This window comes from Bactrocera dorsalis, chromosome 3 (assembly GCF_023373825.1).
Source record: "Bactrocera dorsalis isolate Fly_Bdor chromosome 3, ASM2337382v1, whole genome shotgun sequence".
NCBI lineage: Eukaryota > Metazoa > Arthropoda > Insecta > Diptera > Tephritidae > Bactrocera > Bactrocera dorsalis.
Window position 1 is genome coordinate 71735798 of NC_064305.1, and position 15388 is coordinate 71751185.

Sequence of the window (15388 nt, forward strand, 5' to 3'; positions counted from 1 at the left end):
AAATCTTGCGCAACAAATGGAAAATTGAAAATTTCTGATTATGAAGCATCTTATTATAATTTTGACAGCAGCGTTAAGCAGCATAGAAGCGTAAGGATTTCTGATTTGGCATGCTTGCACGTTCGGTTTTGCCAGCTTCACTCGTCTGGTGTTATAGACTCCACGCGCTCGCACACTCAGCTACAAGCACTCGCATAGTGTGTGTATGTTTCTCTCGTGTTTTTGTTCTTTAGGGAAATATTATTTTTCGCACTTCTTGTAGCTATACCGGCTTTCTGCGATGATGAAGCTGCTTTTTTACTTGACAGGATGAAGATTTTATAGCATTTTCCTTTGGCGGTTACTGCATCGTGGCCAAATATGATAAAACAGCAAGCTTAGAAATACATAGGTACAGAGAATGTTGATAGGTATAGATCTATTTCTACGAATATGAGTTCGAAGAGGATTCAATGCACAAAACATAGTTTTAGATTACAAATTTCCTAGACTAAGAAATTATTTTATACTTTTTAAAGAAGTGGGTTTTCTGGACCTTCCGAGAAGAGCTGCAGATAATACCTCTACCTTTAAGCAACAAATTTTTCGATTATTTTTCATCATAATCATAATCATTTAGATCCAGCTGGTCTTAAGAATAATATAACATCTTTTGTTGCTAACTTAAGGTGGACTTCAAGATGCTTGCAAATTTATCTCGCTCAGAGTTACTTTTTTCTCCATTCAGCTTCGATTATAAAAGCCGTGTCTAAGAGCGGGTCAAGGAATGCTGATATCCAGCAGACAGATATTTCAATGGTTGTTTATTTCAGAAGTATTTCAACTCATCCACATTGGAAACAAGATTTTGACAATGTATGTATGTTTCATTGGTTCGAATGGTTTTCAGAAAATGAAATGGGTTTATCGTCTCACTTAATATACGGGTTCCCTGTCTGTTTTTTAACATCATACATTAAATACTTTCAGTTTCAACGGAATTGAACAGAATGCACCCTGTATGACCCCAAAAAATATCGGAAAAATTATTTAGTTGGACATTTATGGAAAATACTGTGATCAAAGAGTAAATAGAATTATGATTAAAAACTCTCTGGCATCAGGAAGACCATAAGATCGCCCGCTGTTAGTATTAGAATACCACTTGGCTTATCCCAAACCTCGAAAATTAGGAATCTGGGTGGTATGGGGACTAGCTGGAGTGATGATATTTAGATTTTAGTAGTGTGATCTCTACTAGTTGTAATAATGAATAGATAGGATCGATTGCGCGTGAATTGCTTAGGAGGCGAAGGGGTTTAACTGAGAATTAGGGTTAGCTTCTTGCGTGGATGGTGTGATAATAGTTTCGGATACAAAGTCCGACCGTAAACTTAATTCTGGTACTACGGGGAGCAGGAGACATTGAAGTTCGCTCCAACCTGCTCATGCGCACTGGCCCCTCGAGATGTATCGTGCTGGTTGCGGTTAAAACCCGAATGCGGGAAGAACTGACAATTTGTCAGCTGAATATGAAGTTACATTGCAACCGGATGCTGGACCTTAAGTACGGCAGAGGTTTTAGATAAGCCTCGAAACCTACCTTGGGTCCATTCCACACTGCCAATTGGAACTGAAAATGATTGGCATTTTCAGGACGCTAATAAACACATTCATTTGATCCGCTGCGCTTTTAAGCACCGTGGAGTAAGGCTGGCGTCAATAGGTACCCACTTTAAACACACTGGACGTTGAGTAGGATATAACAGTTATTTCAAAGCGGTTTGTTCTAAGTTTTCTCGGAGATCCTGAAAGCCTGATTAATAATTATTGGACCACTTTACCATTCGACATTAATTTGTTTTGTGGTCTGTTAGGATTTTTGAGACTAGTTGTAAAACTAAAATCTTAACCTCAGCGCCATATCCTGTAAACTCAAAAAAGTTGAATTATTCAGATGTGTCTTCAGGCATCTTGGCAGCTTGGTTGGAGTTTTACATTTTTGAAAAGGTTCTTACCCCTGAGAACACCTTTTTATAGCTTTAGAAGTAGAATAACTCTCCGTTTCTTCCGTTAACCATATTTACTTTCTTTAAATTTTTTAAAACCCAATGTTTACTCAATTTGCTTCCACTGCGTTAAAATTTTCCCCGTACTATGTCTGCCTCGAATGGCCTCCCTGGCAAACCATTCATAAATCATTTATCTTTTTTACTTTACATAAGCATAAGCACAGACACAGAAGTAAATGTCTGTGCGGTTGCCGCTTTCATCTTTCACCAGAGAGAGGATAAGTGTCTTCTTATACACTTATTAAACAATAATAATTGCAAATAATGTTATTTTATTTAGACAAGGAATATTAACTTGATACTTTCGCTGTAAGGCACATATACATACACATTTCAACATTTGAATTGTATTTAAATTCGAGAAAATGTAAATTTCCAACCCTCTGACACACCCACACATTTACACAAGAGTACTTAAGCACTACACAGGCACTTCTGCTTCGACGCCAAGTCATAATTTTGACAATCGTCAAAAATTTGTTTTGTATATAACAACAAATAAATATATACAATATATAAGTATATGCAAAACGGTTTCTCCACCGCAGCCAGTTACTGTATTTCTGCTGACTTCACTTGATTCGATTTGAGTTTCCCGTTTGCGGCATAATTTGTGCACAGCTAATGAGTACCCTTATTATAATAGATAGCTAAAGCCTCGGCGTCAGCGTTATTTCGGCGCAAGCGGCACATCAACGAAGCCGACTGCCAACCCCTTCCACAATTGGGCGAAGCGGAGCTCACATTTTGACAGACGGCTGCGGTTTAGCTGATGTGCGGCTGTAACTTTCATTAGTGGTTTGTTAAGAGTATCCTTCTCGGGTTGCTATATTATGACAATCTAGCCGCAATGGAGACAATAACATGCTCAGCGTCGCAGAGTGACAGCAGTCACATGCTTCTTCTTGGAGACAATTGTTGCTGGCAAGATGAATTGCTCCACTCAGATTTGGTGTCACATGCGAGCGACAAGTGTGAACATTATTCAGAATTAAGTTAATTTCTTGAGTGCCCTTTGGAGTGGTGTACTTATGACTAAGTTTGTTGGTTTTATACACATACGAGTACATATACATACATATGTAGTCTTTTTGGATTGTCAGATTCGTAATTTTACTAAACAAGTGTCTTCGTGTTGTTTGGAGTTGATTAAGTGTTTGTTTTGGTGTGATTGCCTGAGTACACATGTTAAGTATAAATGCAAGAGCGGATAAAGAGTCAAAAGTAAAGTTTAAAGACACAATAAGGTAGACTTCTGTAAACCATAGATGGTTTCTGTATATGACTTCTCAAAGCGTACTTGGAAAGGTTTGAATCGTAAAGCAACGAAGTTCGTGAAAGTGACACTAAGGAAGGTTTGAAATGCATACCCTAATATTTTTAGAGAGGAGCATTGCTTAAACGGTTGTTGGAACGAAGTAATGTGAGCCTTAAGCTACACTTGTCAAACCAGTGGATAACTATGTATGAGGAGCTGAACATCGTAAACATGTTCATAAAATAATATAGGGCTGAGAATGTAGAGTTTTTAAAAGAACATAGCACTTATTGCCATAAAAAATTGGGTTTACCAAAGCTCAATGGAAATGGAAAGCTCAGATGGGAATGCAAAATACAGAACCCAATCCGCATAGAGAACGAGCTCAGAATTGAAATGTGGTAAATCATGTTACAAATCAATGAAAATAATTCCAAGAATTGGCTTCAAAGTTTTTTGTCTCCTTTAATCCTAAAATAATGATTACTGGAGTGAAATTTGACTTCAATGGTGAAGTAATCGCCGAGACTGAGACCTACTTTGAAGCAGAAGACTATATAGTCATATTATTTAAGAAAATGAATATCGTTATAATCGGTATATTGCCCACACAGACAACCATGCCAATTAGAATGGGACCTAGATAAGAAAAACTGAGAAAATTTTATTGAAAAACCATCTACCAAAACATCTTTGAATATCCACCTATACTATGAAGAAAGCGCCGACGAAATTGATGCATTACAATCTAGAAGGAATTATGATATCATTTTGAAATATTGAATCACAACCAGATTGATCAATATATATGTGGCGTTACTTGATCAGTATTCTAATACTCCGGGCATGCTGGACTGATACTGTTTTGCTGCGTCATCCGCTTTACCTTACCATCATTACTCGATGACGATTATTGCCAAATAAACGAAAAACTCACAGAATCTCTGGGAGTCACTCAAGCAGAACTTTCAAAAGAAATAGAGCCAAAAGATTACCGAAAAATTACTGAAATTTTCGTTTAAATACCAGACAATCATGATGATGTATGATCAAATTTGACCCGGACTGAACCCCTTTATACAAGTTTATCAATATGTATATCCATTAGAATAGACTATATGAACAATACTGATCCGAAATGAAATATTTTATACATTCATAGTTGTATCCAATGCAATATACCATGAATTTGACTCGGACTGATCCCCTTTATACATGTGTACATATATCCATTCACAGTTGTGTCCAAAGACATACTGTTATCTAAGTATATGTATGTATAAACATGTTTTTCCCCGACTAGTAACCAATTTTCACATTAGTGTTAAGTTTGATTTCCGTATTTCGATTTGTGTATTTTTGACAGCTGATTGTTTTCGAAGCAAAAAGTTTGGCGGGAGATCTCAGACCCTACTTTCATCAAACACATAATTAGAAAATAAAGTGACAAGAAGCGGCCTTTTGAATATATTGTCGAAACCGAAATTCGCTGAAAACACTGAAAGTTAATCTTGCCGAGGCTTTTAACAAGTTAATGGCGAATAATGTTAGGTATTGGAATGCTTTAGTGGCGCAAGAGCCTATTTTAGTATATTATATCAAAAATGGAGTTTTTTTCAGTCAGGCCGGGTTAAATTCCACGGGTTTAAAAATATCTCAATATTATCCGAACGAAATTCAAATGAATGAAAAATTAAGAAATCCTTAGATTTCTTGTTCGATTAGCACACATTGTTCTAAAATATTCAATAAAACGGTAAATTTTAACTTTTTTACCCTACGGACATTGTAAGGACTATAAGTAACTCTTTGGTAAGGAGAAATTAGGTAGTAAAAGAAGGAACTACTTTTTTACACTAGATGCGAGGGAGAAAACCTATTAGTTTTTCATCATGTTTCAAAACAATATGAAATTTGAAATTTGATCGCATTCGGCGCACTTTATAAATAATTTCATTTCATTCATTTTTAGAAGCTGACTTAGAATTTAAAATCTTATTTTTTCATTGAGAGTAGAGTATTTCTACTTCTTTGGAGGACTTTGCTATCAATAGCATACACATTGCAACCACAAGTGCTTGGAAGATTAGGAAACACTTGAGTACTATGAATGTTTTAAAATCCTTTACTTAGTTTATTATTTTACTTGAGCTGCTTTAACTGCTATGTGAAGAGAAGAACATGCAAGATCTTTAACAACCTACAATGTCAGTAGAATTAAACGATACAAGTACATCAAGAGAGATAAAAATAAACTGCCGATATTTGGGACAAACAGCGCCATTAAGTAGAAATCATGAATAATGCGACCTACGCCAAACGACACATGTCAAGTAAAGTGGGGACAGATGCCACTGCAAACAAGCGAATATAGGTGAAAAGTGTTGCAAAACGGTAGTTTGAAGCCTGCAGCAGCAAAATGAAAAAATGCTTTAGTGCAGCTTTTACAAAGTGCCGAATTCGTTGCTTTTCAGCTAAAGTGCAAATAAAGGGCTACATTCAGCACTTCAGTGGTTGCACCAACAAAGCCTCGCTACCTTACCGCTGGCACGTTATTATTTATTTCATTTTTATGCCTTTTAATTCTTTTAAACATTCACTTAACTGAACTTTACTACTGCCAGTTCATTGAATGTGCGACGGGGCGTATGAGTAACCAAACCAAAAAGTATCCGAAGTGACACACATGACGCGAGGAAAAATATATTGCACAACCATTATATTTAAATGCCATGTGGGCGAGGGACGCAGCGGGTTCAACATGGGGTGGCGAGGGGCTTATGCTAACGCTTTGTGTGCACTTACCTGGTGACAGCTCCTCGGTAATGCCCTGAATGGACACGGTAAACAGTGTCAATATGATGGCGGCAACCAGCAGCCATTGTGGTTGGTGCCGTTGATGTCTTTGTGGTTGTGCCTGCAGGCGATGCTGTTGCTCCACTTGCGCGTTTGCAGCTGCAGCAGCAGCGGCAGCAACATTTGCACCTGCTGCCATTGCTCAGTATGCCGCAAGGCTACTTCGTTGTTTGGTTGGCGGTACTTGTTGTTGTTGTTATTATTATATGGCAATGTTCAACAAATGTTTCCACGCTACACACACTACTTATTTTTATTTTACAACAATTTCGCTGTCACTTTATTCACTTTTATTGTTGTTTGTATACTTCGCTCTACTGGCGCTCACGTGTGAGTGTATAAGTGTGCGACAGTGTTTAAGTTCTTTACATTGCAGTTTATTTAGTTTTCTGCAACTCTTTCATTTGCTTTTATTATTTTCGTTGCAACCGTGCAATTTCACTTTGTCACTTTTGTTTGTTTGTCCTTCGACTTGCCTCTCGCACTCACTCTCCTTTCTTGGCTTGTTTTTCACCTTTTTCCAGCAATTTACACTGCTTTTAATACAGATTGCTCACACTGCAAAAAAAAATTCAACAAATTTTTCACACAACTACAAATACAACAATTAGTTTTTGTTGTGAATTGCCCTTAAAGTGCTTCGTTGAAGTTTTCAACTTTCAATTTCTTTGTTTCTCCGGCAATTTCTTTTTTCGTGCTACTCGTTTTATCTCCTTATGCTCCTAGTCTCTGCTTTCCACTTTTGTTCTTAATGGACAATTCGAGCAGTTGCCAGTAGGCACTTGACCTGCTCTTTTACACTCTCAATGTGACACTTTGATGTCGATTGAAATTGCGAATGTATTTTCGTGCTCACCTTTTTAGTTGCTCTCTCTTGCTCACTTTAGTTGAATATTTGACACTCCAGCGCCTAAAAGAAATGAGAAAAGAAGTTTTAAAATTAATTTTAGCATCAAATGTTGAATGGAAATTACAATTTTAATAAAATGTTTTCAAGCTGTTTATGGAATATTCGCTCAAGAGCTTAATAAGCTCGAACTATAAGTAATTATGATTAATTCCGGTAGGCAATGACGGTTAGGAGTCCATCATACTTGTGATAAATTTCGGCACAGCAGTGGTTTTAAATCTCCATTATAACTGTTGATCCAATCTACTCTTTAGTTTTAACCAAATACATAACAGAATTAGTATTTAATGTCATTGAATTTGTAGAAATTTTTTTTTCTTTTCGCACGGCAGTTAATTCAGCAATTAACCGGCCTCTGCTCGATTAAAGCGTTATTTTAGATCGATTTGTATAAATCCAAATCGAGTAGAGAGTGAATTTATATACAGGTACCTGTAGCTAGAAATGAGCCTTTTGGTTTACCACTTAGGTCATCTGAGTTGACTCCGATATATTAGTTACTTTTTGTGGTGGTATATTCAGATAATGGCCACATTGATAAACCTGAACGGTTTGTGTTATAAATTTAGCCTTATCAACGAAGAGAATTGAAAATTGAACGACGTCAAGATCCCTCTGCGCTTTCCAAGATTGGTAAAGCCCGTTTTAATGTAATGTTTGATCTCCAATGTCAACAGTGCGTGTTTGGCAGATGAACAGAGAATTTAACAAAGAGTTCGCTAGGAATTTTGTATTTCCAATAGAATCCAAGCTACGTAGGCCTATAAACTATTGCAGATATGTCGTCCGTCCACCTGCGGTGGCATCAGAAACAAAGCTGAGGATTTCAGCATCGCTCATAGATCGACCCAAGCATTTTGTTTAGTATGTCAAGGCTAGACATGTACCAAAGGTCCTACATTTTATAACGACGTCGAGTATAGATCCCAAAAGAGATATTTGAAAACAAAACTGAGAACGCTATATTCAATAAACGCATTATTTGTGGGAACAGGATGTGGGTTTATGAATATTACGTTGAAATGTGTAACATTGCACAGAATGGCGCTCCAAAAAATTTGCCGAAGGTAAAAATAGCAAAATACGTTGAAGGCACTGATAGCCCAACCAATGCCGATTTCATTTCCTTTTAGTCGAACACATTGTTTTTTGTCTCTTCTATTTTGTGCTATTAACAAAAACCTTAGCACCATGAAAAACCTTGAGGTTAAATATTTAGCATTTTATTTAAAATATATGTTTTATATAATTATTATTTTTTTAAATGAGCATCCAATGCTCTATTTTTTAGACTAATATAATTAAATTGCATTTGTGCAGCCGCAACAACACCACACAATCTGGCTTGCAATTCGTTGTTAAGTCAACTCAACACACTTGACAGTCGCAGATAAACCAGAAAACTTTGCTGAGCAGATAAAATACGAAGAATAACTCTGCGATGACATTTATGAAGAAGGAAAATATTTTCAACCGCAAATGCAAAAGCTAAACACACATACTTAAAACGAAAGTCATGTGACACAGGCGAAGCACATTTGAATTTGCATTTTTCCGTTTATCTGACTTGCATTTTTTTGTTGATACTTATGCGGCAAAACACAGTGGATAACTGCAGTTGCATATATGTGTGGCTATGTGTGTTTATAAACAGCTTCATTTACACAATAACAATGGCAAACTGACAGCTGTTTATGGAGCTTTTTCAGTAGAGAGATATGCTAAAGTTGTTTTTGCTGTTTTTCTAAAGGGAATTTGATAGAAAAACAAGTGCTTTATATAATTTAATGGTATAATGTTGTTAAAAAGGGTATATTAATGGCTTTTTCAATTTCTGAGACTCAATTTGAGATGTCATACGAATTAGAAAACAGTAAAGCTGTGACCTAGATCATAAAAGTAACATACTCTGAGTAACACTTATCATGTTAAAAGTCTTTAGCCTACTTTGCTGCTCATTCTGATTATTCCAAATATTAAAAAATTCACTTAATTTTTTATACAAAAATATCCAGATTGCTCCCAAAATGTCTTAAATAATAACCAACCCCCTCAAATCTCGAAACAATTTCTCATCTTCTACTTAAAACTCAAGTTGTCACGCTTGCAATCAGCAGGAGACAATTTCCCTCACACAGTTAGCCGCATTTTTAATCATTATTGGACACGCAAGTCGGTGGCCATAGACCACCGGCGGATGTCAACCGCATCCATCAAATATTTGGCAAATTGACAGCTTCTCGTCGTGGTCGCAGCTGGAGCACGCTAACGAATTAACAGACTAAATGACAGGTAATGCGAGGAGTTGGAGCGAACGAACCTATTTCGCAAGCCAGCTGGTATGACGGCTGTCAGTGGTTGGTGGTGGTTTCCGCGATGGACTGCACAGTGGGCGAGCAGATATATATGAGGGAAGAGGTGGAAAGCTCATTTATTATATGAATATTGACAAAGAATTAAGCGTTTTTTATGTGAGTAAAAATTGTAGGTATGAAAAGTGGTGTTAAATTTGAAAGGAGCATAAAAGTAAATTAATGATGTGAAGTGCGCGGAAACATCAGACGCAGATAATTGGGAATGAAAATGACGTTTGTATTGGTCATTAAATAATAATTCAAAAATGTTCTCAATGATAATATTTTCTAAAAGTTTTTAAATATCTCTACAGGTAAAAATATTTTAATTACTTTATTAGGGCCTAATTAGAAGCTTAACCCTTTCAGCCCCGAAGTTGCTTATAAGCAACTTCTATATATGTTTGACTTCGTTTAAAAAGTCAAATACACAAAAACTTCTTTAAAATACACATCTTATAGATCAACTTCATGATCATGATTAACCCTTTTAGCCCCAAAGTTGCTTATAAGCAACTTCTATATATGTTTGACATCGTTTAAAAAGTCCTTTGGGGCTGAAAGGGTTAATTAAAGAAGCAATGATGTGAAAGGGAATCCAGCAAAATATGGACGGTGGAGAAATTATAAGGGTGTTTCCCTCTGGCTTTTTTCCTGACAATATACCAAGAGGCTTAGTTTAAAATGCCCGTCATGGAGGTCTTCCTTTCCTCTGCTTCCACCGGCGGATACTGAATCGAAAACCTTCCAAACTGGTGTGTGCACTTCCATTCGGACTATGAACTATGTTAATGCCGCTGTATATCTCGTACAGTTCTACGATCCATCAGCTGCGGTATTCGACGTTCTCCAAAACCTTTCTCTCGAACACTCCTAAGAGCGAATTATCAGACGATGTCATTGTCCATGCCTCCGCATCATATAGCAGACTGGAAATAATGAGACACTTATAAAGCTTGGTCTTTGTTCCCCGAGAGAAGACTTTACATTTCAATCGCCTACCGATTCTACGTTGGATTTAAAGGTTGAAGTTGTTGGTTCCAAGATAGATGAAATTATCGACGGCTTCAAAGTTATGACTGTCAATAGTGACGTGTGAGCCAAAAATCGAAAGCGACGACTGTTTTTTTGATGACAGGAGATATTTCGTCTTGTCCTCGTTCACAACCAGACTCATATGCTTCACATCCTTATCCAGTCTGCAGAAAGCAGAATTAACGACGCAGTTTTTGAGGACAATAATATCATCGGCGTACGCCAGCAGCTGTACACTCTTATAGAAGATTGTATCTTCTCTACATTCTCTCACGTAGCTTTTAGTGTTGCTCAACGTCAGCTTACACACCGTATTAGCTCTGCGGGGATACCAAGTTTAGATATAGTAACGCAGAGGCAGAATCTTTTCGGGCTGTCAAAGATGACTTCAAAATCGCCGAAGAGTTGGTGTGTGTCGATCTTCCTTTCACGGGTCCTATCTATGATAATTGATATTCCAGGTCTAAAGCTACACTGATAAGATCCAATCAGTTTATTGACGGTGGACTATAATCTTCCACACACTACGTTCAATGAGACCTTATATGCGATATTAAGGAGGCTTCTCCCAGGGTAATTGGAGTTAATTATGGGGTCTTCTTTTTGTAGATTCGGCAGAGCACACTTAGGTTCCTAGCGTCGGACATGCTTCCATCCGACCATATACTACAAAGAAGCTGATGCATGCACCTTGCCCCTTCTTCGACGGCGTAATTGAGTATTGAGTAGCTCGGACGGCAATCTTTCGGCACCAACCACTTTATTGTTCTTCAGGCGGGTAATTGCTATCCGAACCTTATCATAGTCGGACGATGAAACATCCGTCAACAATTGGGATCAATCCTCTTCTCTCTAACTAACTCCTCTTAAACATCTCATAAACTCTCTTAGTAGTCTTCCAACCGGCTGACACACGTATTTAAAGTTTCCAAATTGAATTTTGTACTTTTTTACATTTTCTAAAAGTACTCGTAACATTATGCAATAATTGATAATAATTAAGAAAAATGGAAATTATAAAATGAATGAGTAGAACAATAATCGAATTGGGTTTCTACTCTCAGCAAGCCAGCTACCGGAGTCTCAGCTAACGTGTCTATGAGTTGCACCCTTTCATTGTATTGAAGTTTCGGTAACCAGTTTCATCTAAAAAATATGCGTACATCCTTCAAATACTCTTATACTTAAACACAAATAATTTCTTTCTCAAATAATTAAGTAAATACGCAGCAGCATAGTCAGCATATGTTTAAAAAGAAAATTTATACATAGCTTCTCAGGACAATGAACCAAAAACCAACATACTCATGTGTAGACACTTGTACTGACATATTACATATGTATGTATATACGAGTATATGCATATAGCCTCTAACCAATTTTTCAACTTCAAAGCAAAATTGAAAGCTTTTGCTCATTAAATTTCATATTTGCACAACAGCTGTTAAACAGCAAAAAAGCTGATGTGCATTTCCACACACACATACCTTACATCGTGGATTTTTATATTTTTTTTTCTGCTCTTATAAATTTGAGGCTCCCTTTCATTCGCAGCTGTGAACGTTTAAAAATAGGGGAGCTGCGCCTTTGAATTTTCACTTATTTTATGCTTTCTATTTTCGTTCACTTAATAACGGTTTATTTTGACGCAGACAATTTGACACATTTTTTCGCAAATTATGTCAGTGGCACATATGCGAATGCTTTGAGAGCCGTGTGTATGATGGATATTGAACTAATGGCTTTTATTCTATGCTCAAAACAGTTTGGATGTATTTAAGGTGTTTCTTAAATTTTTTGCTTTTTAATATTTCGATATAATAGGTACTAATGTGGCGATAACATTTTTTAATAAGTTAGCATTTTCTTGTTAAACTGTTTGCTATTGTTAAGGTTTTGTGAATGAGCGAGGGGGAAGATAAGTTATGGTAGCTCAAAAAATTTTAAAGTTCTCCACAAAAAACTCCAAGTATAGTGTTAGCTTTGCTTTTTGTCCCATTCCAAAAAGCCCGTCCGATGCCCATAGATCCAGCGTCGGAGCGCACGACGACAGGGAAGCACTTACTTTTTCTCCTTCTAATGGAATTTGGGTAGGGATGGCCTTTCTAGCGATCTCATCGGACTTACAGTTTCCGATGATTCTGATATGACCAGGAATCTAGACAAGTTTAATATGGAAGCAGCTTGATACCACAAATAGCGAGATCACACATTCCTTGACTGCCGGCAAGTTGAAGGCTTACAACTTCGTCAATAAAACCCTAAAATTATCTCTGTTAGCTTCCTAAATTCGATCAGTTCGAAAGCTCAAAGCAATGAAGTGAATGAAAGGACTACTATAGCAATCTCCCGGGCTTCTGATGAGTTAATATCGTGGTGTGTGGCCTGTCATTGTCCTGATGAATTTTATGTTATTGGCCAAAACTGGCGGCTTCTGAGCGATTGTTTCCTTCAGACGTTCCAGTAGTTAACATCTAAGAACCGAATTGTCAGTTTAGCGGTAAGAAAACGGATCATGGTAGATGATTCCCCGCCGATCTCCCCAAACAGATTGCAAATACTTCCTGAACGTTAATCTTGAATTAAGCACCATTTGCGCCGGCCACTTAACAGCAGTAATCGGAAACGGATCGTTTTTTTTAACGATTCGTAGATGGCAATGTGGTTTATGAGTTTTTTATTTTTGCATGAACATGTGTGGCAAGCACAAGTAGAACTTCTTTTCTCCATCCAACTTTATTTATATGGTTTTAAAAGGTTTCTTTAATTGAAAAAATACTTATTTGATGATCGGTCTCGACAATTTGCACCATTTTATTTAGCTTATAGCTACACCTTATAGATACATGATCCTGATGATCCTGGTAACCTTTCTAATATATTCTATGTGAATTTGAACGTTCTTACTTCTTGAAAATGTTCTCATACAGGAGTAATAATGACTCAGAAATCGTACCCCTAATAAAAAATATACAGATAAGCCAACTCCAATAAACAAACGTTCGTTTAACGGTTAAATAAAATACTCAAATTACCGAGCAAACTAATTCATCTGACTAGAAATTCAGGAACATAAAATATAAAGTAGGAAATAAGACAGGTTAAACACCTTCTCTAAATTCACAGCTTGCATTTACAGTTATGTCAATATTTAGAAAACAACGACGGAACTAATACTCAGTATTACGGTAATATTGAAACTAAAATACTATTACTACTAGTATACAGTTAGCGCTAGTGTACCTAAGCTGCAAGTAAAAAGCAAAAAAAAGACGCTCGAAGGAGTTAACAGCACAGAGCTCGGTTGCTTCGTGTCACGCATAATTGTATTCGTTTATACGAAAGTACATAGTAGTTATGTAAATACCTAGTTATGGTCGGTACACATGTTCAACGCGTAACGGCGCATAAAACGTTATCCGCGGGCATTTACACACCGACACTAATGAAATGTTTAACAAGCACTTAAATGTTTGCAAATCCCAATGACCCATAATATTAGCATAAAATCACTTGCGAATAACAACAACTACTCGTACTACTGCAATGTAAGCTCTAAGGCAAGCGAAAAGATATACCTATCTAGATGTGGTGAGGTGCGAAAGGTGGTGAAGGATGCGTTGGTGCGAAGTAGCTGCCCATTAGAGAATTCGGCTTTCACAGAAGTGGAGGCGCTTTGGAATAGTGAAAATAGTGAAGAGAATATATAAAACAATAAAATATTGTAAGACTGGGTCTATAACTATATTTGTGCGTGGTGAAGCTATAACATTCCTATATATTCCTCATCCATCTAACCTTTCCATTACAAGAAAACCATGTTTCTAGTTCTTTTATTTCTCAAGCTAATATTTTCAAACTAAATGAGTTTCAATACCATAGTAAGTCCAATATATACCGTAATTTATACATATCAGATAACAATTTTCTCACAGGGCCAGTTCTGCATCGATTTTGTAAGATGACATTAAAGCAGTTCCTCAGTGAAGGATATAACGAAATAGCAAACACTTGCGAATTGAAGTGAGGAAGTTGCGCCAACAGAGTCGAGCTTCCATTTTACGAGAGGTTTACGAATATTGTAAATGGATGGAGCATTAATCAGACGAAATTTATTATGTACATATGTACTTTAAATCTATATAAAAATTCAGTTATTATGTGACAGTTTTTTGGTATGCATAGCTATTGTATTATGAAACAAAAAAAATAATACTAACTTATAGTTTAACCGGCTTCAGCATGCTCCTTTACAAATTGGGTATTAACAAATATACGCTCAAAGCATCGGTAATTGATTTCTGTCTCTAAAATTATGAGAATAATATTTTCTAAATACTTCTGCATATATTTACTTTTCAATTGTTAGCATTACCTATATATTTAGAAATTTATATTTTAATGTAATGTCCGTAAGCAAATCCTAAATCCGCTTATACGTATATGAGCAGAAAGTAAGTATAACATTATGTGTCATAGCAACAGATTGAACGCTCTAAATTGTGTAAAATTTACCTACACGGCAGAAGATTATTGAAATTAAAATATGTTTAAAAATTTTAAATATTTTATCGGCTTTAAAATTATTTCCGTGTTTTTCTTTATTCTTTGCTTTTTTATTCAAAATTTTTCCTTTGAAGCATTAAATGGAAAATCGTGTCAAACAACGCCAAAGCGCCTAAAGCTATACTTAACTGTTTGTAAATACAACTCTGCAGAATGTATTTAAGTCAAAGCATATACATACATATGTACATACATACATACATATGTATCTATTCATGGAAGTCGAATTTCTTTCGGCAGTAAATTTTACTGCAAATTTAGTCTTACTTTGGCAACTTAAATGTTATGATAAGTATGATTGATTTGTATTAATCTCGACAAATGTTATGTAAAATCGATGTATAAGTTTACAAGCAAG

General features: G+C 36.4%; 1 protein-coding gene across 3 annotated transcripts in view; it reads right to left on the reverse strand.

Annotated features, from left to right (window-relative positions):
* LOC105227312 (semaphorin-2A) overlaps positions 1 to 15388 on the reverse strand; it is a 201284-nt gene that overhangs the window by 182799 nt on the left and 3097 nt on the right. For all 3 annotated transcript variants that reach the window (XM_049450765.1, XM_049450764.1, XM_029550632.2), the window contains exon 2: positions 6115 to 7075. In XM_049450765.1, the coding sequence (XP_049306722.1) occupies positions 6115 to 6304 (190 nt within the window). In that variant the 5' untranslated portion in view covers positions 6305 to 7075. The remainder of the gene's footprint in view (positions 1 to 6114; positions 7076 to 15388) is intronic.